The sequence below is a fragment of the Apteryx rowi genome, unplaced genomic scaffold (assembly GCF_003343035.1).
Source record: "Apteryx rowi isolate R43461 unplaced genomic scaffold, aptRow1 scaffold_151, whole genome shotgun sequence".
NCBI classification, from domain to species: Eukaryota; Metazoa; Chordata; class Aves; order Apterygiformes; family Apterygidae; genus Apteryx; species Apteryx rowi.
Window position 1 is genome coordinate 526266 of NW_020447764.1, and position 24033 is coordinate 550298.

The window sequence follows — 24033 nt, forward strand, 5'->3', positions numbered from 1 at the left end:
GCCACAACTTATTAATAAAAATCATTTAAAAATCAATGAAATAATTTAAAACATTTTTCAAATGGCTGCAGAAAGAAAAGAGTTCCTATTTTCATAAAATCTCTAGAGTTTTCTTTGGCTGTTTATTCAGGATTTTCTTTCTAAATCATAAATTCTTACTCCTTGCTCATTATTTTTTAACTGAAATTTTTGGTGCTTCATCTACACGACTTCTTCTTCCAAATGACTTTACAAAAGCCCACTCTCCATATTCACAAGTTCTTGGTTACTTCCCTACTTCAAAGAACAAAACATCCCCAAAGCAACTTAATACACTCTTTATTAGAATTATCAACCCCAAACATTAACAAACCATGAACCCAAGATAAAGAAATCATGAGATTGACTCTGAAAAGTGTAGATACTTAAGTCTTATTTGGCTGTGATTTGTTAGTCTTTACAGCATGCTTGAGTCATGTCTTCAAGCTTTTCTCTCTCTGCAATCATGCAGATTAGAAGCACACTATTTTCTCAGGAAAGTTGAGATTCACATGCAGTCTCCTGATCACAGTTTGGGGATATCAGGGAATAACACCAAATACTGAGAGGTTCCTGAGAGTTGGCAGAATTCTTTCAGTGCCTTGAAAGCAATGTTACCTTATAAGCAATATGAAGTGCTCCAAGTGCCACACACAAACTGCAGTTTGAAGATCTACTTTAAGTTACTAACATATACATCTTCTTATGGCTAACCTTCCAGGTTTTTACACTGAGCAAAGATAATGGTACTTCCTTACTAATATTCTCCACAAATGTTTTTCTGTGTGGTTGTTTGTTTTACTTCATCAAATACTAATGTTATCAATATTTGAAAGGAGAATGGTAGAGTATTAATACTAGATCTGGTTTCTTGGAAAACTGACCTCCTTTCCCAACACTGCCATACTGAGCAGTGACTATTGCACACTGAAGTGCCTCATCAAGCAAAGCATCTTAAGGAGGGAGCAAATTCTCTTCTTCATTATACTGCTGTAACCACCGAACTCAAATCTATTTCAGTAAGAAAATAATTGTTACTTGATTTTTTCCATCCGTGTCTGATCCCTAAATATGTATTATAAGCTCCCAAGAGAAATTACAACAGCCAACAGTGCTCTAATTTTAGCAGTGTAATGAAATCATGTTCTTACCAGATATTACTCGCAGCAAAATGAAGAGAAGGGGCATGTTCTTCATTGTCCTTATGATCCTGTCCTTCATGTCGCCCGGATGCAAACTGAAGGAAGATCACGATATGTTTCCCCTAGTTTACATCAGCTCCACCTAAATTCTTCCTCTTTATCATGTTGTTGAGTGAGAAACCAAACAAAGGACCTGTGTCTCTAAGGGAGTTTCTAAACACCGTCAGCTTGTTTGCTTGTCAGAGCACTGTTCCTTGCTGACTCCATCCACAGACCTGAGCCACACTTGAGAAGACAGTCATTAATAGTCCTTTTACTGCAATCATCTTAGTTATGAAGCTTTATGAAAAGAATCTAGTAAGTTCCAAATCTGCAAATATAATGTCGCTTTCATAGCTCTGGCAAATAAGGTGTTCTCTTCACAGACCAGGATGAAATACTCATGGTTTCTTTTTGACACCAAGAGCCTGAAGTTTTCCCATTTGCTCTGGGTATCAGAGAATTACTCAGACCACACACACTACGTATCTGGAGGTGAGATTGCAGCTGATGTGCATAATGAAGTTAGCTTTACTGTAGCTGTCTCAGGAATCAACTGCAATCAAACAGCATGGACCACAAAGCAAAATGTACCACTCCCTTAGATTAGGTATTTAGTTAGCTAGCCACAGGATGCCACGCAACCTTTTTTTTCTTGTACCTAAGGGCAGGCCTAGCATTTTTCAGTGGAGCTTAATATGGAGATGGCACTAATAGTGGAACTGGATGCAGTATAGCTGCATCTGCATCAGCTCACAGAATAATTTAGGTTGGAAGAGACCTGTGAAGGTCATCTAGTCAAACATCCTGCTCAAAGCAGGTTGAATTAGATCAAGTTGCTCAGGAATTTGTTTAGTTGTATCCTGAACACCTCCACACAAACTTATCAGCTCTGCTAGGAGGTAGGATCTACTAATTCAGGTTTAGCACAACTCTGAAGAAACCGCACTGATTTGTGAGCTAAGCTAGTATCTCTGGATGGTTCTTCATGACACCCTCTGGCTGTCCTGGTGATGGCTGATGTCATTTCAGACAGCTCTGTCCTGTGCTCCCATGCTTTGCATAGGATAGGCATGCTAATTGGACATGCTGAACATGAACAGCTATCTTAACACTGGGGCAGGCATTGCCTATGCTGGCTGCCTGCGCACCTTTAAACTGTAGTATAGATATACCCTGGAGGATTTTGCCTAGTATAATAATAATAATACTAGATTTTGCTAGTATAATGAAACTGGAAAAGCTGCATTAATAAAACCTACTCAGAGGGCCTGTGCCTTATGTATATACCTGATACTGGTCTGGGGAATCAGGAGAAATACTCATTTGATGGTTGACCTTCATCTATTTCCGAGCACTTCTAGGGCCTTGCCAAAGGTAGATGCAGCCTTAATCCAAAATTGTGTATTGCCACATCACATCATCTGGGAGCACGCACTATATTAACCTGTAGTACTGAGGAAGCCAATCTTCCACTGCCCCAGGAAATGTGTGCCTAGATCTTATGTTAGTAAAAAGATATGGAAAAACTCACCATTAAATGACCTCGGTATGCTGATTAGATACTAATGTAAATATATTTATACTGGCAAAGTCCAGCCTGTCTCTTTAGCTACCAGGTTGTCACCCAGTCCATCATATGCATTTCCTGGTTCCACAAAGAAGTTTTTGATCTGACATCCAACAAGGATGAAACCTGCATGCACAGACATGAACCAGGCTTGTACAATAAGCTTGTAACCTTTTACTAATTATCAGGATACCGTAAAACTGCTGCTGGTTAATTTTTTCCCTCCTTTTAGTTGCAATGTACAGTATATCTTCTGAAATAGCCAAGCCTTCCTCAGAGCTCAGAGGTCACAATTTTTTGTCCATAATTTTCTTCCTCTTACTTCTTAGGCTTTTTTTGTTTTGTTTTGTTGTTCTGTTTTGTTTGCCTATAAACACATATTTCAGCCTCTTTGTTTTGTTCTTCCCCCATCTGAGAACCCACATAAATCTATTGTCAGCAAGAGTCCAGTGCCCATACACATAAATCTGCACATCAAACCTTTTGTATTTTCTGACAAAGATAAAAGCAAGTTGATACCTGGACTTGAACAGAGCAACCTGGTCTTGTGATAAGACACCACAGAAGGATATGGGAGACGTGGACGGCAAAGGCATTTGGAATACGTGTGCGTAAAACGCTAGCCTTTCCTCAGCTTCACCTTCCCTTAGTGCAATAGGTAATTGGTTCAGGTGCTATGTGAATACCCACAGGGTAGTGAATATCTATTTTCTCTCTAAATATGTCTCCAGGTTCTCCAGGTGTCAATGATAAGTCTCACAGTTTAGAGATGACCGTAGAGGTGATGAGGGAGATGATGGGAGAGCCGAGTGTAGCACACGGTGAGGGAGGAAAGGGTGGACGAAAGGGCAGTGCAGGCAGGAGGAGCATGTAAGAGCGGAAAGGGCTCTGGCTCCTTCTTCTTCGTTCAGTCACTACCAGCATCTCTCAGTACGTTTCTCCAATTTCTCTTTTCTTATATTCCTCTGCTGCGTGGATTTGTGTGGTTCTCTGATTTGTCCTGCCAGGTTGCAAGGTGAAAAAGACACCAGAGTTAAAAGAGAGCCCAGAACAGGAAGAAAATCAAGTAGAAATAAGTTTAATCGCTTTGTCAAATATAGAACTGGTTAGGAACAGATGAGTAAAGAAAATGAGAGAGAGGTAGGAGTTCACTGGTGATGCTGGCAACAGCAGCTCTGTGCTGCAGGAAGGACACAAATGAGATTTCTGGGGATACAAAGCAGCTAGACGAAAAGAGGTCAAGGCAGTGCAAGCAACAGTACAACCAGGGAGTTTCCAGGAAAACCAGAGGGAGGAAAAAATTAATTGGAGCAGATGGAAAGGTTAAGAAGGGAGCTCTTTTTTTAATCAATTCTTATTTTTCAAGACCATTTGAAAGCTGGGCATTTTAGAGTAGTGCAGAAACACTTCTAGAGGATCAGGTAAGATAGAGAATGTGAGAGAAACATGCTGTATCTGTCAAGAAATTAAGGGGTTTTGTTTCCTGGGGAAAGACCAACAGCTTGTACTGTGAGAGACTGCGCTGCCATTAGGTTGGGATGCACAGAGAAAGAATATGGGAAACTGGGGAAATTGGGTGGGACAGAGCAGAAATTGATGTGCAAACTTTCTATTGCCCGTCCTCAAGTGAGTGAGGAGGGATTTTAACAAAGGCCAGCTTCAGAGAAGTAGTCTGCTTGCATAACAAAATGTGCAGGCTCAGGACATCATAAATCTTTTTTCTATGCATTTAATTCTCAGTTGACTTCCAGTCTATCAATAGAAAAGAAATGTTCTCTTCCTTTTCAAATGCATCAGAGGTTCATGACATAATTTTCCCATTAATGGCTATTTCAGCCAGAGCAGTGGCATTCTTTTGCTTAACTACTCACAGGAAAGGAGACATCTTGCTCTGTGATAATTACCCTGCAAAAATTAAGCAGCCTAAGGAGAGTTTTCATACACTTGACCCAGCCTCTGCCCTAGTATTTATTATTGTTATTCCACTAATTAAATTACCTAGACTATCAGTTTTTATTTTCTTCTCCTTCCTCTTTAAACAGTACAAATTCTCCATCCGCTGCCTTGGTAACCTTTCCTAAAATATTAAAACAGTACTTCAGCATCCTACACCCAAAACTTATGCACCATTTGATTTAATTCCTTAGCTAAAAGCTTCCTCTGTATCATTTGTGAGTAACAAGCAAACTAAAAGCCATTCATAGTATCCAGGCTACCTTAATCTCACCTAAAGTGATCCCAGTTTAGCTAGTTTAGTACCTGAACCCATGCAATTATGTAAAAATTCCCAGATGCTATCTGGGCTATCTATTTTCTAGCATGGACCTGTAGACACCTAAACCCACTAGTCACCTCCTTGTTAACTAACCTGAGGTTGCTGTTAATAAGTGCTTTGATCCCATCAACAGCTTTTGGGGTTTAGGTAGAGAACAGCCTAAAATCTGTGTAAGTACACACAGAAGCCTGAAAACATAGCTGCTGTCGGTACCGAAAACAAGTTCTTCCATTGCTCCAGTGGTTACACACCCCAGTGGTAAGGGCATTTGCCAAAGAAGAAGGTATCTTACGAGTCTGTCTTGCTTCATTTACCATTTCCAAGGAATGTGAGCACTTACTTTAGGAGGACTCAGGTATATAAGGCATTAAGATAGAGATTTACTGACCCTTCCCATGCCTTCTGTTCCATCTTGCCTGCTCACCCTCTGCCTTCCTTCCTGTCGTAGTAACAAACACAAACTGAGGCAGACGATTACAAGGAGAGGTTCAGCACATGAGTTCAAGAAGGCTCCAGGTGTATTTGAATCCTCTCTACAGAGACACTTCTCCAAGGCCACACAGAAAGCCTAGCAGAGCCGAAGTACTTGTTCCCGGTCCCAAGCTCAATCGTGCCAACTGCAGGACACCATGAATGTAAAAAGTACACGGTTACCAAATAATTTTCTAAGAAGTTCTTGTGCTGCTTTAAAATACTATATTTTGGGGGGTTTAACATAACATGAAATTCAATATTCATTTGCCTGTGCAAAAGCCAATGTGACCAGCAAATGTTTTGTGCCTTGTGGTTCAAGACCAAAAATGTGTGCTGATGTAGGGCATTCAATGCCTGTAAGGAATGCCTTCTCTTGTCCATGCCAGCCATGTATGTTGTTTGAATTTTAACCATGTGATTCATCTTTAAGTATAAAGGTCCAGTGCAAGTAAAGATCCAGTGAAAAATGCACTGAAACCAATGAAGCCTTCTTTCTGAGCATACTGTATACTGGATCAGGGCCTGAGCCCATGTGGCAATGCCCTGTACCTCATGATACAGTATTTGCTGCATATTACAAGTTTGTCTGTTATTGTAATTGCTTGGCCACCTGAGCTGATTGGTAAATATATAAACAAGGACTTGAGGCAGCAAATGATGCAAATGCAACAAGAAAGAATGCTCTGGACAAACATGCGTACAGAAACTCTGAGGTTTCTATGTACACAACATGATGCACTTCACCTGGTCAAATATTTTAATATACCACCAAGAACTACTTTTACAGGCACTTGCATCATGAAGTGTACTACATTTTGTATATTCTATTCAGCAAAAGACATTTGCTTATATTTAGCATAAGTGACTTCACATTTTAGCACAAATAGAATATTTTTATTGCCGATAGAAAAAAAAAGAGTATGGAATTAACAGAAAAGAGTGTGGCTGGACCCAAGGCTAGGGCTTGGGTGATGGATCTTCTGTCACAGGTGGACAGTTTTTTAATTTAAGTTTCTCCATCCTTTGAACAGGAGTAAGGATAATTCACTATTTCACAACAGTGTAAAACATCATTTGTTCATGGTTTCAAGAACTTAGAGAGCTTTGAGATTGGACATATTGAAATAAAAAACACACAGGAACTAGTTCTTACAAAACCTGACATGCCCCAATACACCCTAAAGGCCCAAGGCCTGGCAGACACAGTCTGCACTGAAGACTGCATAGGGTTTCACTGAGAGACAGAAAAGCAGCCGGCAGGCCCACGTAGGAACTTCCCCAACCCAAAGGGACGACAGAGGAGCTCCTCTGAGCTCCTTTGAAAGGCTGCTTTGATTTTTTAATCAGATGTAGTAAAAAACAACAGCAAATCTCTACCTTAGCTGCTTGGCTTATACTTCATTCCACTTTTCCCTAATCCTTGTCCTTTCTGTCCCATTGCTTCGGGGCTCCAGTGTGTTTTGCCTCAAGTCCCAAAGGGTGCTGAATTTTTTAATTTCTCTTAGGCAGATTGGAGCCCTACAGCTCCTCATAGCTGGGGGAGGACATTCTCCTCGAGGCACTGGTATGGCCAAGCTACCTAGGAAAAGCCTGATATTCCACATACCTCCTAGCATAGGCTTCCCCTGGGGAACATGTGGCTTCTGCTCTCCTCTGCGGCTGTGCCTTAGTACATCTAAAAGGTATGTGGCAGGACAGCTGTGGCAGCATGGAGTTAGGTTTGTGAGTTGGGAAAAAGAGGTTGTATGGTAGAGAGGAATGGGAAGTGGCAGGCATAGGCTTAAAGAGGCTTGTGGTGGTCCTATGCGAATGAGGGAACAGAAAAAAATAACTTTTCCACAATAATTTCAGTCTCTACCTCACTATCTTGCTTGGGACACGCATTGTCTACAAGCATCTTTGGTATCTTCCTACATTTGGGCAGTGTTGGCATTTCATCTATGCTCTTGAAAAATAATTATAATAATCCTGGTCTCACAGAGGTCAGTGACAAGCCTGATTTTGAAAGGAGCTATTTCAGTAGTCCTGGGCCTGAATAAAGTGGCCCTAAGGCAAACAAAATCTTAGCTATACAAAAGCGATGCAATATTCACAGCTGGCTCTAAGTTCCTTGATGCCTGTAAGCTCTGTGACTAGAGGAAAGCTTTAGAAATATCACATAGAGATAGGGGTCAAATTCATCTGGTACACATATAGAATCATCGCACTACACTTGCTGAACTTAGCTTACGTTTATTTTAGCTGAGAACAAACATGAGTGAAAAAATGAGTCACCCCCCGAGTGACATGAGGCAACAATATATCTCAGTAATGATTTGACTGATTCCACCACCACATCAGTACTCAAAAGGCAGCAGGAAAGCTGTGCAATATTCCACATAAAGATACTTCTTGCCTGTGGATCTGAGCATAAACATCATGGAACAGACTGAGACCACAAAGGCTTTCTGCGTGAAACAGAAGACCTGATGCAGTGAGCATACTTGTCCAGCAAACGTTTTGACAGAGAACTGTCAAGCTCTAAAGGTAGGAGGGTGAATGCAGAGAGAGAGGAGAAAACCTCTGCAGCCCAGACAGACCTCACTCTCATAAAACCTGGCCATTGTAATATGAGCTACGTGGGTGATAACAAGAAAACAAGGTCAGAATACGTCCCTTTGCTGTGTATCATTCCCATGACCATTGCTGGAGCTGAGGGAATATTGCCATCTAGTGCCACACAGAAATCCAGCTGTCTGCAGTAGAAAAGAGCCAGGCAATTCATGCGGTGGTTACAAAGCATATTAAAATTGCGCCAGAGACATCAGTTTGGTCAGTGTCTTTGATAAGGTTATTATAGAAAATTGTACATTTTCTTCTTTAAAAAAATGATGGCATGTTGTGGAAACTGAGATATAAGGCTTTGGAGAGAAGAGCAGGTTCAAAGGCTGTAAAAAAGTGTAGAAGTATTCATATAATGTTTTAGCAATTGGCACTCAGAATGATGGGGTGACATTTAGGATGGGATCCCCCTACCTTAAGAAAGCTAAAATATAGCCCTTATATCTGAGCCAGTCATCCTAGGCTCCTTTCAGAAACAACAAGGCTCTACCAGGGCACAATTCATTGCAGCATCTTTAGCCTTCTCCTTTCGGATGGGACGCACGGTACCTTTGAAAGGTCTGCTTCTCCCCAGTGACAATAAAGGGGGTTTAAGGTGGCTAGCTCGGATGCTCATATGACTCCACCCGCCCAGTTCCTGTCTCTCTATATCATTTGTTACCAGGGAGGCAATAATTTTGGTAACCTGTTGATGGAAAAATAAGTACCACTTTCAGATTCCTGAAACCCATGAGCGTAGTTGTGTGGTTCTTGCTCAGGCGGGGGGACGCTTATTCACAAACGAATTTCCATGGACTACAGTGAAAACTGGCACTGCCCTATTCCACACTGCATTCGCTGATAGGCAGACAAATGGACCCTAACATATTTTATATTCACCTCTGTGGGCAACAGTATTAGCAGCTTCCTTCCACTGTCGTGCCAGAAAGAGCCCTTAGGGGTGACATAGCAGCTCAGTTCCCCTCAGCCAACACTGCTGAGTCAGTGAGAAGCTTTTTTAAATCTGTGCATATGTCTGAGATACTTTTAATGAGGCAATTGACTCCTTATCTATGCTACTAAATACTTGCCAGATTATAACAGTTTTCAGTTACTGCCCATCTGGAGCAGATTCAAACCAGTGGTTGAATTTCAAAAGCAATTTGAAAATCAATATCAGTTAAGCAATCAAAACTTCCAACTGCAAACAACGTCCAGATTTTCAAGCCAGCAATGTAATGGTTATATATGTTGACTTAAATTTACTTAAATGTCCCATCAGTAGCTCTGAATTAATTGGCATGTTATTGTTTGTGGTTGCGACTTTCCCACTATTTCTACCCACTAAGGATGTAAAGAAAAGGATTAAATCACAGAGGGAGTCAGAGTCAATAATGTAAATGAATAATATTTTTCAGCCTGAGAAGAGTTAGAATGAGAGAAGCTACAACTACTTTTTTTTTTAATAGCATGAATCCCAATTAAGCAAGAGGCTGCTATACACATTTGCTTATATTTTAAGAATTTGTTATTTCACACTGTCAAATATAAATCCTTACAGGAGATTTTTCCTTTTCTGTGCTGGATTTCAAATATGCTGCAAAAAATGTGTATCACAGGTTCTCCCAAGTGAGGAAATATTTAGACTCTAAGGTGTCTCACAATAATGCTAGTGTATAAAGTTACTGGTGTCAAAGTCTGCCAGGATTTTTTGGGGGGTATAGTCTTTTCTTTTGAGAGAAGGTAATTTCATGCATGTGATATTAGAGAAGTAGAATATCTACACTGCCCTTAATGTCCATAAATAATGCAGAATTAAAATTCCTTCTAAAAAGGAATCTGAAAAGCAAGATTTATGAATATATCTTAAAGCACCTATAAATACAACTTTCTAGAGCCCTCACTCTTAACATCTCGTTCCCCCATCACTAAGATTGGCTAAAATATTTAAGCTAACAGCTTCCAGAAACAAATACAAAGGAGCTGGCTGCAAATTCTGGAATTCTCCCATACCCTCTAGTCCACAGGGACACAGACTGATCTTTTGAATGCAACATAAAACCAACCAACTTCCCCAGACTTTTGCCCCAGATGAAGGCTAGCTCAGGCAGTTTGGGCATTCCAAACAGGCAAGAGAGGATTACTCACATTAGTTCAATATCTTAATTGCTGTACTTAAGGAGCTGTGTACTTGCCAAGAGCTGGATCCAGCACAGAGAGAAAACTCACTGACTTCCTTGGGCTCTCGATCAGCTCTTTGGGTGGAAAGGAGCAGAGAGGATGGACATCTTCCCTGATTGTACAACTGCTCATGGGTTCTACTTATGTTTGCACCTTCAACCCATGATATACCTAGCTGTACGAAACTATGACATAAATTAAGTTCATAAATTTAATCCCCCCATTATAAGGGGAAATACGGCAGCAGTGAGCTGAAATGCCAGATCTCTTTTATAAGAAAGAATGGACACCCAAAACGTTCATATGCCTCACAGTACAGTTGGCTGGACAGTCTGAATGCAAGGAATAGTCATGTCCCTAAATGTTTAACAACAGCACGTATGTATCTTTACTTTCAGTTGACACTAATGACAGACAGTGTTTTTTAATCATTTGGCTCTATCAATATCTGCAAAACTCTAAGACTGTTTTCTTGTCAAAATCGTATTTCTGGACACAAGTTTTTTTCCCTAACAAAGCCAGCCTAAGCTGTTCTGTCCATTCACAGTTGTTTCATCTCAGCCTGGGCTACCCTGAGCACCAGATGTGACAGCACAACTGCTTGTGTTGCCCCCAGGGAACTGGATGTGGTTAGGGACAGAGGGAGTGGATGACACGGCCAGGAACAAATGGCCAGGAAACAGGGGGTATGGGAAAGAAAATGCCTGTGGAAACAGCCTAAAACGCTTCTCGCATTTGTGTCCAGAGGATGTGGAGTAATGCATGTCCAGGTTGCGAGGTACACCATAAACGGGATTTACAGACCTTGAAACCTAAAAATGTTGTGGCTGTTTAACGGATACACAAATTTAGACATGCTTCTGTTTTAAAATATGTTTATGCTTAACATACTACTATTAGTCATTTTCCGTTGAAATGGATTAAATGCTCTGTGAGATATCAGAGGGGCAGTCACCATATCCCACCTAAATGGCTTGTTTGTAGCAAATTACTTCCTATTCTTAAGCAAAAAGAACTTAATCAAGTGTCAGAAATGAACTACATCTTGACAGATTAGCAGGGTTGCTGCTGTTAAAATAAATTTGTTGCCAGATTTGTTTACAAAACTTCTCTTTCAGGGATGGATGAACTTCCTGGAATTTGCCAATCTTTTGAATAAATATTGTGGAGGATTTGTAAAATGAGAATTAATTAAACTTTTCCTCTGAGGGTAATCCAGGCTTTTTGCTCCGTAAAACATTGCCTGTAAGCAAAGGGGAAGTCTTCTTATTCTGGGGGGGGTAAAGAAATTCGAGCACTCCCTTTTCCTTTCCAAACAAAAATTAGGTTCTAATAACTACTACTAATACAGGAATTGTATTTTATTCATTAGATTTCATATATACCTCTTAAACTGTCTTCATAGTTCTGGTATTGAGCTCAATACATTTGACTTGATCTTTCAAATCCCTCAGAGGTTAGTGCATTTTTCTAAGAGTCTTTTTGTTTTGGCTGCTTCTGTACAATACATGGCAGATGTATTCACTTCTGGAAGTGAGGTTTTTGATACTAACTCCAATATATGATTTGCGTTGCTCTAATGAAGGGTTTTGAGTGTTAGTTCAGAGGGGTGGTATCACCATCTCAGACAAAGAGATAAGCGTATTGTCATCATCCATTCATTCTGCTGGGATATCTGAACAGGTCAGATGACGAAATGCCCTTTCTGGCCAGGGAGTAAACAAGGGTAAGTATTTACATTCTGCCTTTCCCTTCACTGTAGGGGGTCAAGGTAGGTCTTTCTTTTTTGTGGGATTTTGGGGTGGTTGTTCACGAGGAAAATATTCTTCATTTGCGAAATAGCAAACCTTCTGCTCTTTCATACATAAAGTCAAGAGACAGTCACCAAAGATTCTATCTATCTAATAGGATGCTTTTCTTGTGGATCTGAGAGGAAATCCAAAGATGGTAACTCTTTTTTAATGAAAATACAATCAATTATCTCATTTAGATTAAGAAAAAATTTTTTTTTGTCAAATGTCACTAACCTGAGATATTCCTCCTTGAAAAAAGCCTTCCACTGCTGCCATTTGGAAGATACTGTTTCTAACAACGCCAGTGTCAGAAGTCAGTCTGGCAGCTGACAACCTGGCCAATGGCAGCACCAATCTGAGGGACACGAACATCACTGTCCAGGTGAACTAAGTACATGTGCTGTCGGTACATCCTACAGAAAAGTTAGAAAAAGTTCATGGACTTCATAAAAGACGGGATTTTAAAAGCATTAAGTAGTCAGGCAAAGTCTTTCTTTGATTCTTTAGGTGTCAGATCAGGAGGACTGATTCTTCCCAGTTACCTTTCCCTAAAAAAGTTCCAGCTTTTGAAACTATTAAGACTGTCTATTCTTAAAGGTTTGATCAATCAGAGCTACCACATGCTGCTGATGTCCTAATTAAATTAAACTCCACTGGGTCAATCCTTCCAAAGCCTGGGTGGGTGCATTTGAGCAGTGTTTCCCACGGTCATATTTATGAACCTGCATGTTGGCAAGATGGATAAGCATCTCCATTTTAAAGACAGCCTCAAGCTTTTGCTTAAAGAGGCTAACACTGCCACTAACAACTAGGAAATCCTGGCAGATAGTCCACATGAATATCTCCTTCTATATTTGCACAGTGTCAAGCACACTATCAGCACTGAATAAATAATAATCATAGAAACCTGGAGTCAGCCAGGAAATAGCTGTGAGACATTCATATTTTAAAACTTGAAACTGCAAAATTATCTTGTTATGATTCTGGGAAAACTGTTCTTTTCCTTTTCCCTGTTGTTCTCTTTTCCTAAATAATAAGAAATGCTGCCTGTACTGCTGATGAAGATACAAAAAAAAAAAAAAATAATGACAGAAAAGAAGATCATCAGCTATATTTTCATTCATTTTGCTGTGCCTGGCTGATGAAGAAAAAAAAAAAAAAAAAAAAAAAGAGTTTATTCAGTACAATGCTGAACGTCCTGCATTAGAGAATTTAAGACAACATCTACACCTGACGTGTCTTAGTTGCATAATACATGAGACCCCTTGGAGGAGCAAAATGAAAAACAGTTCTGATTTTGAATCCAAAGAATCCATTTCTAACTCAAAAAAATATTAAAAATGGAATGCAAATATATTATATGGGAGAAAGAGAGCAATTGAAAAACAGTTTCACTAGATCATCTTGCTCTTGATAATGTGTGGACAAAGGCAACTTTTTTCTAATTATGGTTAAAATTCCATGTTAAAACAGATTTATACGAGTCATAAATCTTTGAAACAATGAGCAAAATTCATGGGGAATTCAGCCTTCAGCTCTGCAGGAATAACAATAATGGGCAACTCCCTTCTGAAAAACAAGTTGAACTTGGTAATTCTTATTTAATTCAGACTCTTGACAAACATTCAGGGTGAATCTTTCTTCATGAAAAAATCAATTATGTCTCCTTCTCTATTGAGGTGTAAGGCTCCTACAATACACGGAGGGTATTTCGAGACTGCACATTTACAGTTACAGACAAGAAGAAACATATCCTTAAAATACTTTAAAATCTGCTCTTATAATCCTTGCCAGGGATACACATACTAACTTTTTTTTTTTTGCATTTGTTGGTCATCTTTAAGGGAAATTCAAAAAGATCCAAGGAATGCCTCAGCATAATCAAATTGCAATTAAGTTAGCCCAGGAGCATTTTTCAAAAGATATAATGGCAAGGATTATAAAGGAGAAGAATAAACTGAAAACACAGAATGCCAAAAATCACCATCTGTTGAGATGATGGAGTATCATGCTCAAAGCTGTTAAGGTGTTACTAGAGCTGTTGTATGTTACAACATTAAACAGTTAATTGCAGTTCATGGGTTTTAAGTAAATGGACTAGGGCCTGCTTTTTACCATAGCAACCACAAAAAAGAAATCTCTTAAAGCATGTATTCAATATGCACCACCAAAAAAGCAATGGAAATAAATAGATTTGGGATTTAGCATTTAAATTGTAATTATTTGGAGAAATTCCTCCTTCTATATTTACATTCAGAGGATCCTGGAGAGAATAAAATATTTGTTAAAAAATTACCAGGAGTCTTTCCTGAGGGAAAAGAAGATGTATCAGATTCTACATTTTGTCTTCCTAACAATTGCTAAGATGACTCCTGCTGCTTAGGTAAACAGATTAGGGAAGTGGATGGGTGGAAAAGAAAGAAAAACTTCTGTCTCACTGATGTGTGGCCAATCATGCTAAAGCAGGACACGGGTATAAATGAGTCAGTCAAAATCACCTGTGTACTCTCTTTTACATTTGGCCACTTCAACAATCTCTTTTTTTGTGCTGCAGTCAGTCTATCTGTGCTCTTTAAGCACAAGAAGCAAGTTATGGTAATAAAATTTCTTTTGCTGATCGTTTAATCCCAGGGCAGATCCGGTTTGAGAGAAGGAGAAGAGAAAAGGAAACTAAAATGATACGACTTCATCGTTGTTCCTTAAATACTGCCACATGATGTTTTGATACCGATGGAACTTTTTACCCGCATTCCCTTTTGAAATAAAACATTGGTGAGTTCAACCGTCTTTCACAAATTGGTTCAGTTTTGATGGACTAGTTATAGTCACATAGTTATATGATTCTTCTGAAGCCTTTCCAAAGGCTGGAGAGCAGGAGCAGCAGATGAGGGGGCAGCCCAGCAAGCTACCTGAAGCTTGATCTCAAAGGTGAGGCAGGCAGGCTAAGAGCAAGACGGAGCGACCAAGGGGGAGGTCCTGCCGCGTGCTGTACCCAGGGGATACGCTGCGGAGGTCGCGGGGCAGGAGACAGTAGGAGGGATTACCCTTACCAGCCCTGAACTACCTAAGGAGGAATCTCTCACCTATGAGCACTTTCAGGACCTAGCGATGCCCTCAGTGTTTTTTCCTCTACAAATCCAGAAAACGTGTTTATGGCTCAGTGCCTTAAGCTCTACAAATAAGATCATTTCTAACCCCGTCAATACAGACTCATCTCTCCATTTCAAGGAATTCATACTGCACTGCTATGAAATGTTGTGTTTCTCAAGAGAAGACTACTGTTAGGTCTTTCCACCACCACAACTCACTCTGTTTACATATAACCTCTAACTTCATATTTGTATTTGTTTATACGACCACAACATACCATTTGCCCCACTGGTTCAGGATAGCTTTAGAAATATTTAGAAATGCCCAACTGTGCTGTGATGCCAACACACAATTCAATAAAATATCACTGTTATGCCACTGATAAAATCGATAGTTGTTGTTATCAACTGTGCTAATTATGATGATGCTTGAGGGCACAGCGAAAAGGGCTCTACTGTCCTTGTAAACAGAAGACACCTCTTGTCCCAAAGGACTGAAAATCAAAATATGCCTAGACAGATAATCTTCTGCTAGATTTTTCAGCCCACCATGTATAAAGCCTTCTGTTTTCAGTAGCCTTCCCTATACCAGAGGCTGCAATTTCAAAGGTACCCGGAAGTCGCTAGTAGCTGCAATGCCAAGAAAAAGAATGTTCTTAGTGCAGAAGGGAAAACTAGCACTGTATTAACCAGGTTACCAGTAGGGTCCTTGAACGTAAATATGAGTGGAAAGAAAAAAGTAACGTCTTAGATTTAGCACACAGGGAGTAAGACTACACTAAGGAAAAAGAGGAGTTTGTGTTTAGTAACTGGTTTGAACTTGATTTTTAATTGATATTATTTCTATTATTTAGCAGAATTAAACAGAGACGGAGGAATTCACAGATGCTCACTGTCTCATAAAGGGACAGCATTTTTTTAATCTGTCAGTGAAGAGAAGATCTGAAAAACAGCAGCCAGTTCTGGCCACAATCTTGTATCAAACACATGTGTATCTGCAGTTGAACTACTAAATACCCCAGTACTAACTTATATGTATATGTATAGTATGTATACTAACTATAATGATTTTTAGTTAATTTTTTCCTAAAATTGTATTACTGATTTTTCATCAGTGCTACCACTTTTGTATGTACTAGATGTCACATGAAAACAAAACACTTATATGTACAGATCTGGAGGTTATTAGTCAGTTAAAATGCTTGATGGCTACGTCAAACAGAGATCTACAGAGATTTCTTTAATGTGAGTGTGGAAAGCTGGCCAGCAATCTTCGCTCCTATGCACTTCGGAGGTGTGCATCCTTCATAAGCAACATTAGATTTTTTTAATAAAGTCTCAATTTTTATCTTGTCCTGTTGACTAGGTATTTTCTTGCATTAACTGCAGAGTATCATTAGGATTATGTTTTTATGCTTTGTCTGCCAGAACAAAACAATGCCTTAGGAACACTTGTCAAACAATAGTTTTTAAATCACTCCATCAAAGGGTGACCAATTTATATCATTAGGGGGAGTATTTAATTAAAAAAGGCATTGGATCTGTGAGACTGTAACCGTGGCCCAACACATCCGGTCTGGTCTGTGGAATCATTTTGCCTTTGTAAAATGTTGAGTAAAAAGTTTGATGACAAAAGCGCAGGGTGGCCTATGAGGCATGTGAAGGATGACAGCAGTCCCTGGCTCAAAAAGTCTGTGACACAACCTCCTGCTTCATGTTAGCAACTGCTTAAATATCAAACATATTTTTATATAGGTTGCTTTTAGTCGTCAGGCATGTTGGTCACTGTACCCGAATAAATGCTAAGGCCTCTGGGATCCGTTTGGACTGAGTATTGCTAAGGCTTATCTGAAGACCATTTATTATCTTCGACTTGTCTAGGTGGGGATGGGACTCTTATCAGGACCAAGTTCCTTGCAAAGTCAGCGTTTCAAGGCGAGGAGCTCCACAATACTTCTCCGAACAATAGAGGAGACACAATTGGTTTTTAGCACTCCACTTCCAGCATTAGCCAGAAATACAGGAAGAACAGGCTTGCTTTCCCCCATGATTTCAACACGCTGGCTCCCTGTGCAAGCTGTGGATGGGACACACCGTAACGATCGCCACCACGTCGCAGAGCCTGGACGCCAGCCGCGTTCCCACGGCAGAGGCAGCGGGAGCTGGCGCCTGGCGGGAGGGGAGGAAGAAGGGTTTGGAGGGGAGATGTCTTCCTTCTCCAGAGGGACTACGGCAGCCTGAGGGGAGAGGGGGTGCACGCGTGGGAGGTGGGGGGCTCGCGAAGACTGGGAGGGACCTGTCCTCTGCTGAGGACAGGTCTCTCATGAGGAGATGGCAAAGCGGGGAGGAAAAAGTGAGGCAGGGCGTATTAGAAAGCATGGAAGGTCTTTGGTGAGCGCTTGAGGCTGCTGGCGGTCGGTGAGTCTGGGAACAAAACAGGTCCGACGACATGTGAAAAGCCAACCTGTAGTTTTAGGGTAAAAGTGACAGAGAAGAGAAACAATGCAGAAAATGTCGGCATCTAGGAGAGAGAGGGATACAGGCAGGAAAAATACGGCATCTCCATTGACAAGGAACAGGACCAGACTGCTCATAAACCAGCAAGGGGCAGGCGGTAAGCGAGGGTCATGCTGTGTGTCGTCACCGGAGCGCTCTGGGAGCAAAGGTAAGGGTGGAGGACTACACGGCCCAGGAATGAACAATGAGAATATACATTACTCAGCAGGGCAAATGTAATTTTTAATATGCCTTTTTGCCTACCTCATGAGAAATGTGGGAAGATCTTTAGGGACCTGTGTTTTGTAGTTTTTAGTTATTCACATGAGCATTTGGAGAGAGCAAAACTTAGGAGAGTAACAAGCTGTTTGAACGCAGACTTAAGATAATGCTGAGGCAAGGTAACTTTCTCCATTTACAAGTGGTTTTTTTGATCTTGCAAAATCTAAAGAACTTTGTCACGCCTTTCAAAAACACAGGGAACTTCTGCGAGTGTCTTCGTTTCTGTGCTGATTGGATCTTAAGCACCTTCCTTTAGATTTTGAATAAGGCCTTTACAAATAATATTATTGCTGTTATTTGCCAAGAAATTATTTTGAATAAAACCAACCACATAAATATTTAATAGGTAAAATGTAAATCATTTGCTGCACCAATGCTAAATATGCTGAATAATGTTAAGAAGAAGTAAGAAACTTATAAGCTACCACTGTTTTAAAAGAATTCGGCTGTCTTCTTTTCTGACTACCTGCCAATACAGGAAAATACAATTTTAGCCTTTGAGGTATACTCGGACCTGTCATTCAGGTCACCCATCTTCCTAAATAGCCGTATTATTAAAAATCCACCCATGAGCTTCTGCAATAACCGCATTCCTCTGACCTGGTCTAATCTTAGTTTCTTTGCCATAAGTCCATCTGATGAAGCGCTGACCAGGGACCTCGAGCATTGTGTTTTAAGAAGTGAGTTTGAGATCAACATCTGATATGGGTTGTACCATATCACTGAAGCTGAAGGTAGAAGTTTTTGGTGGAGGCCAGGACATGGAGACCATTCTTGAGGGAGATTCCTTGTAGAGGAAAACAGGTCTGAACTGAACTCTCCGAGACTCGTGGCTGAAACAGCTGCAGAAGAAATGAAACTGCTTTGCTTCTTGCAGGCAACTGGTAAGACCCTGTGCCCAGTGAAGGTGTAGGCCTGCACTGTACGATGCAGTCCTACCTACAGATACACTGGTAGTTAGTGCTACTAGTTTTTGATACCAGAAGCACTCCAGCTATGGTAATGCAGTAAATAATTTATCCTCTTGAAAAACAGAATAGATTAGCCTTAGTACAGTGCTATGTTAATGCACTAAGACTACAACCAAGACGCAAGTTACATTGCTTAGAACAGGCTTTTAGGCATCGGAACAGAAGGACTCGCAATTTATTTTTTCACACTGCTTGTGTAACTCCCTTGGGTTTGAAATGTGTATTAACTGCTGATTTCCATCTCTAGCTCATGGCCATTTTTGGCAGCATTTTTCTTTAAACTCCTCAGAGTGCACTGTAATAAGGTATCTTACTGTGCATTGTCTGTACATAAATCTGTGCAATATACCTTTCTTTAGATTTGCTGTTTCATCTGATAAGTGTTTTTGATGCTGCTATAGTATTTCAAGCATTGTTTTGTTTTGGGTAAAGCAGCTGCAACACTTGTTGGAGAAACATGCTTTGTTGGGATACAGGAGTGGTGTTATGTAAGAAAAATTATATTCTAAGAATTTCTTTTTCAGTTCTCCATTTTTCTGACTGTTTCTTTTTTAAGTGCTGGCTTCTTTGGCTAAGATGGAACCAAAAGCTTAATTTAGATTTTTTTTTCTCATGTTTTATTTCAGAGGACATTAAAATAGATCTCTGCTATAAGTGTCTATTCAATCCAGCTTTCTAGCCAAATTCTTCTATGATAGCATTTGCATAGCGTCTGGAACACCTTCTGAAATTATGAAGAAAACACAAATGGAACTGAACTTCTGCCTATTGAGCGTGTATAGGGAGACTGGGTCACACTGGGTTTCACATTTGGCTCTCTAGGTGTGGAGTTGTTTTAATGGAAATCCTGTGTATGACTGTTTGCAGAAACCTAGACGTAAGATTTTTTATTTTTAATTATTCATTTTGTTTAATGAATTTAGCTACCGTAATTATCACATAGCAGACTAGGTTGCTACTCGGGAAAAAAAAAAGAAAAAAAAAAGACAAGTTCCAGAATCAGTTCTATCAGGTCAAGGCAGGACAATTTAGCTGTTTTTTCACCTTCTCAATCTAAACTTCTTTGATATCTTTTTTCCTGAGATGGAGTTTTAGCATTAAATAGAAACTTCACTTATCCACTGTGGAAAGAAAGACTTGCTATAAATACATAATCAACAGGTTAAAATCAGCAAGAGTGTAAAAATAGGCTATAAAAATGATTTGTACACAAGTCAACATATAAATTAATTTTATACTTCTGAAAATCCTGGAAAAGGATTGAAGTTTCTGTACTTCTGTGATAGCTAGTTAGTTTGCTGGTGCTTTTCTCATGCAAACTCCACTACTGACGATCTAAGAAAGTCTTGATTCATTTACAGTTCTGTTCCCACCAAAGTAGATACCTGGGTTCATAAAACTGTCTGCTATGTAATAATATCTGCTGCATAAGATAAAACCATGACTGTGGTAAATCCATTGTAAAATAGGATTCCGAGAAGTACTAATGAATCTCTTGCCAACCTGCTAAAATCATAATAGTTTTGTCACAAAAACATCTTATGTTTATAATCTTGTTATGATACTGAAGGCTTATACAGCTGGGTTTTGTAATATTTTGCAGCCAGTTTAAAGCCATCTGGTGCACTTATTGTCAGGTACACATGATTTAAATGAGAAGTTCACAAATCGTTGGGGGCTTTTTTGCGGCTGCACACACAGCTCCAGCAAACTCATGGTATTTTCTCAGTGCATGACAGTGGAGTCAAAATACAAACACATCATGGTTATTCATACATGGTGACTACGTGGGATGTTCCCAATAGCCACATTTGAGAATTTCTGTGTTTTGTTTTATCGCTCACATTTAAATCCTGAAAATTATACATATTTTGGGTAGGTCTCAACATAAGCTAAAGACTGGGACACTGTTCCGGTTCTCTTCTAAATGTTGTAACTTTTCCTGCGATGCTGTAAAACCAAAGCCTTTAACTGTAATTCTATTAAGTACGTATAGGAACATATGATTTTATCTCCTGGTTACTTCATGGAAAGCTTGTATTTGGAGATTGTCTTATTAAATGACCAGTGATTTGTGGATTAAAAAGATTAGAGTTAAGGTTGCATCTGTATTTTGCTCCTTCTTACTTAAAAGACAATTTGCTTATGGTTTACTTTTTTAATTCCATGTTATGATTGGATCACTGTAGTATTTAGAAGCTGCAACCAAGATAAAGATTGCATTATATTAAATTTTGAAAAGCCACATGGTAAAAGGAAGTCTCTATTTTGCAGTCAAAACAAAAAAGATCCACAGGGACCGGGGAAGGAAAGAAGTACCTTTCCTGACTGACTTAATTATTTTTCTAAGGCAGAGTGACTTGTTCAAGGTCGTAGAAAAATAAATTAAATTTCTGTATTGTTGTACGGGTGGAAAAGAAACACAGGAGATGTTTAATCTGTGCCTTTATGTGCAATGTTTTATTAGTTTTCTATGGAAATAAGTCTTCTGTGATAAAACTTGTGTTTCCCTCCCTTTCTTCCTCTCTACCAATAACTTTTGATCCATTGATTGATTCAACCAAATTTGAAAGAGGAGCAAAAGTCCTAAATATAATTGCATTTCTAAAAATTTTGTGAAAGTAGATGCCAAGAAAAGGGAAGAAGAAACCATTCAAGTGCCCTTGGTGCAGTAAAATTGCACCCTATGTTCACACTGTATTGGAGAATTCTCACAGGAGAGAACTTCTCAAATGCCCAATGATGGGAAAAGCTTCTGGGATGTGTCTGTATTGTCAGACTTGCTCTCTCCCTATTTTGCTGTTGAGCTCTAGAGCAAAATACAGTTGGCCACGCTGCATACACTAGCTTGATTTGGCTCCAGTCTGGAGTGCGCAGTCCCAGTGAAATAAGTAGCTCCCTGGGTGAGGAACCCTTGGCAAGGAACCCTTGGAGCAGAATGGAGGCTACTTCTCTCCAGCTCCAGCGTATAGATACGTCATGGAGAAAAAACAGTCTACAGTTTGCTCTGGGATGGGGTTCATTCCTTGGTGCAGATCACAAAGGTAGTGTAGACGTAACCAAAGCAGAACTTGCACTTTTGAAACAAAAGGTGCTGATCATTGGAAAGTCAGGCGTATCTGTTCTGACAATTGTGGAACCATTCGTTTAATGATAATGTTGTTCTTGAATACATATGGTAGGGAGGAGGTAGAATTCCTTTGGGAGGGCTTTTGAAATGTTTCCCTCAAACTGTAAGTCACTAGATTGTTTCTTTTTAGGAAGGAATTGGTACATCTTGCATCTTTGATTTTATGCTAATTTTTCCTTCATATGGTCTGTTTCTGTTAGAGCCTAGACTGTAGTTCTGCAGTGTGTCATGGTAAGCAGCATGTAGATTAGTGCCATGTGTTAAAGTTGGAAAGTTCCTTCACTTTTTTTCTTGGTTTGTGGCAGCTTGTATTAAATAGTTTTCTCCTCCCCCCGCTCCCCCTTTTTTCCCAGCTGTGTGGTTAGGAATTGCTTTATTGCTTGTGCCCTCTGCAGTGTTTAATATTAGTTAGATGTCTGGCCATACATACCTCTCCGAAATCTTATATGGGTTTTTATTGATGGAGATTTCCTGGGTGCTCACATGTTTTTCTTTCGAATCTTCTCTTGAGATACTTATCTAGGTAATCACAGAAATTATATCATATATGGCTGCATAGTGTAACTTCTTTAATTAGGAGACTACTTGGTGGCTGTCAAGACTTCTGCTCAATTATCTTGCATTGAATTGAAGCACCAGTGCCAGACATGGTTAACTATTAACTTCATGTCATTTATGATGATTCTTAGGGAATTCCATCCTGCTGTCCCTGACTAAGGAGTTTTAAATGGAGTGAGCAGGGCTTTGGGGTTTTTTTTGTCGTAAAGCGCTACTGAAATCATGACTGAGATGTATTTGATTTTCAAATAGGTGCTTATTTTTCTTGCCAGGAATAGAAATCCTTGGATGCTTTGGTAGAATTAAAAAAAAAAAAATCAGGAAATACTTTAGTATTGTGATAGTTGTTTAATGAAAAGTAAAACACAGATTAGAATTATTTTTACACTGAGTGTAACTATTGTATAGTTCATTCCTTAATGGAAACCTTCTAATTTCCAACCTCAACTTATTCATGAGCAATTTATGTCTATTTGTACTTTACCTTATTTTTTCCTTCCTCACTGATGATTATGCCTCTTTATAATTAAAGACATCAATCATATCCATTCCCAGCTGCATTTTGCTAGACTAAGTCAAGTTCTTCTTGTATGATAGACTCTTAATTCCTGTGATCATTCTGATTAACCCTTTCTGTACTTGTTTGTAGAAAGATTATTTAAACTGGCTCAAACACTGGTGACTAGAATTGTATTTAATATTGCAGGATAGGTCTTGCCCGTGCTTTGTACAATAGCATGCCTGCTCTCCTGCTTCTGGAAACGCCATAGATGATATACCCAAGGTCACATCTCATGGCTGCTCCACACTGGTTGCTAAGCCTGCTGTGATTGACTGGTTTTCTTCTTTTGAGACATACTTTGGTGAGTTTTTCTGCTTCTTTTATTGTTTTAATTGTGTTCCTGTAGTTTCTTGTAACTAATGCTACATGACTGGAGGCACTTTGGCCAGGCCGTATGGTATGAATGATTTTAGGCTTGCCTCCAGGTATTAAGAATGGGCCTTGTGCATTCCACTACTTTTTGGAAGAGGTGGAGTGAGAATGCTGCATATATTTAATACCGCATCTATTGACAGTGTATATAAGGCAAAGGGTGTTTCTTTTCTGCCCAAAATATTTACCCATTTTCGGGCTAAAAAGAATCCATACAGTTTTAGTGAAATTCTAAGAGACCTACTTAATCCGTTTCAAGGTGTAGTGCCACGTAGGTTTCTCTCAGCAGCGGTGCTGATTTCAGCAACTCCTGTCCAGCCCCTCTGGCCGCTGCTCCAACCCTTGAGCTGTGCCTAAACGTCGTTTTTCCTCTGGATTAATTCCGCGTTCTGCTTCGCCGTGCTGCCCCACAACAGGTCGAGAGCGTGCAGTGACGCGGGGGCTCAGACAGCGATAGGGACGGGGACGGGACCACTTGGACGCACGCGGAGCGGCCGAGCC

The 24033-nt window shown here is 39.8% G+C and overlaps 1 protein-coding gene across 1 annotated transcript in view; it reads right to left on the reverse strand.

The window, feature by feature from the left end:
* The window catches only part of CDHR3 (cadherin related family member 3), a 36042-nt gene extending 34803 nt beyond the window's left edge, over window positions 1-1239 (reverse strand). The window contains exon 1 of the mRNA XM_026059035.1: window positions 1170-1239. Coding sequence (XP_025914820.1) covers window positions 1170-1239 — 70 coding nt within the window. The remainder of the gene's footprint in view (window positions 1-1169) is intronic.
* Between the last annotated feature and the right edge of the window lie 22794 nt (window positions 1240-24033).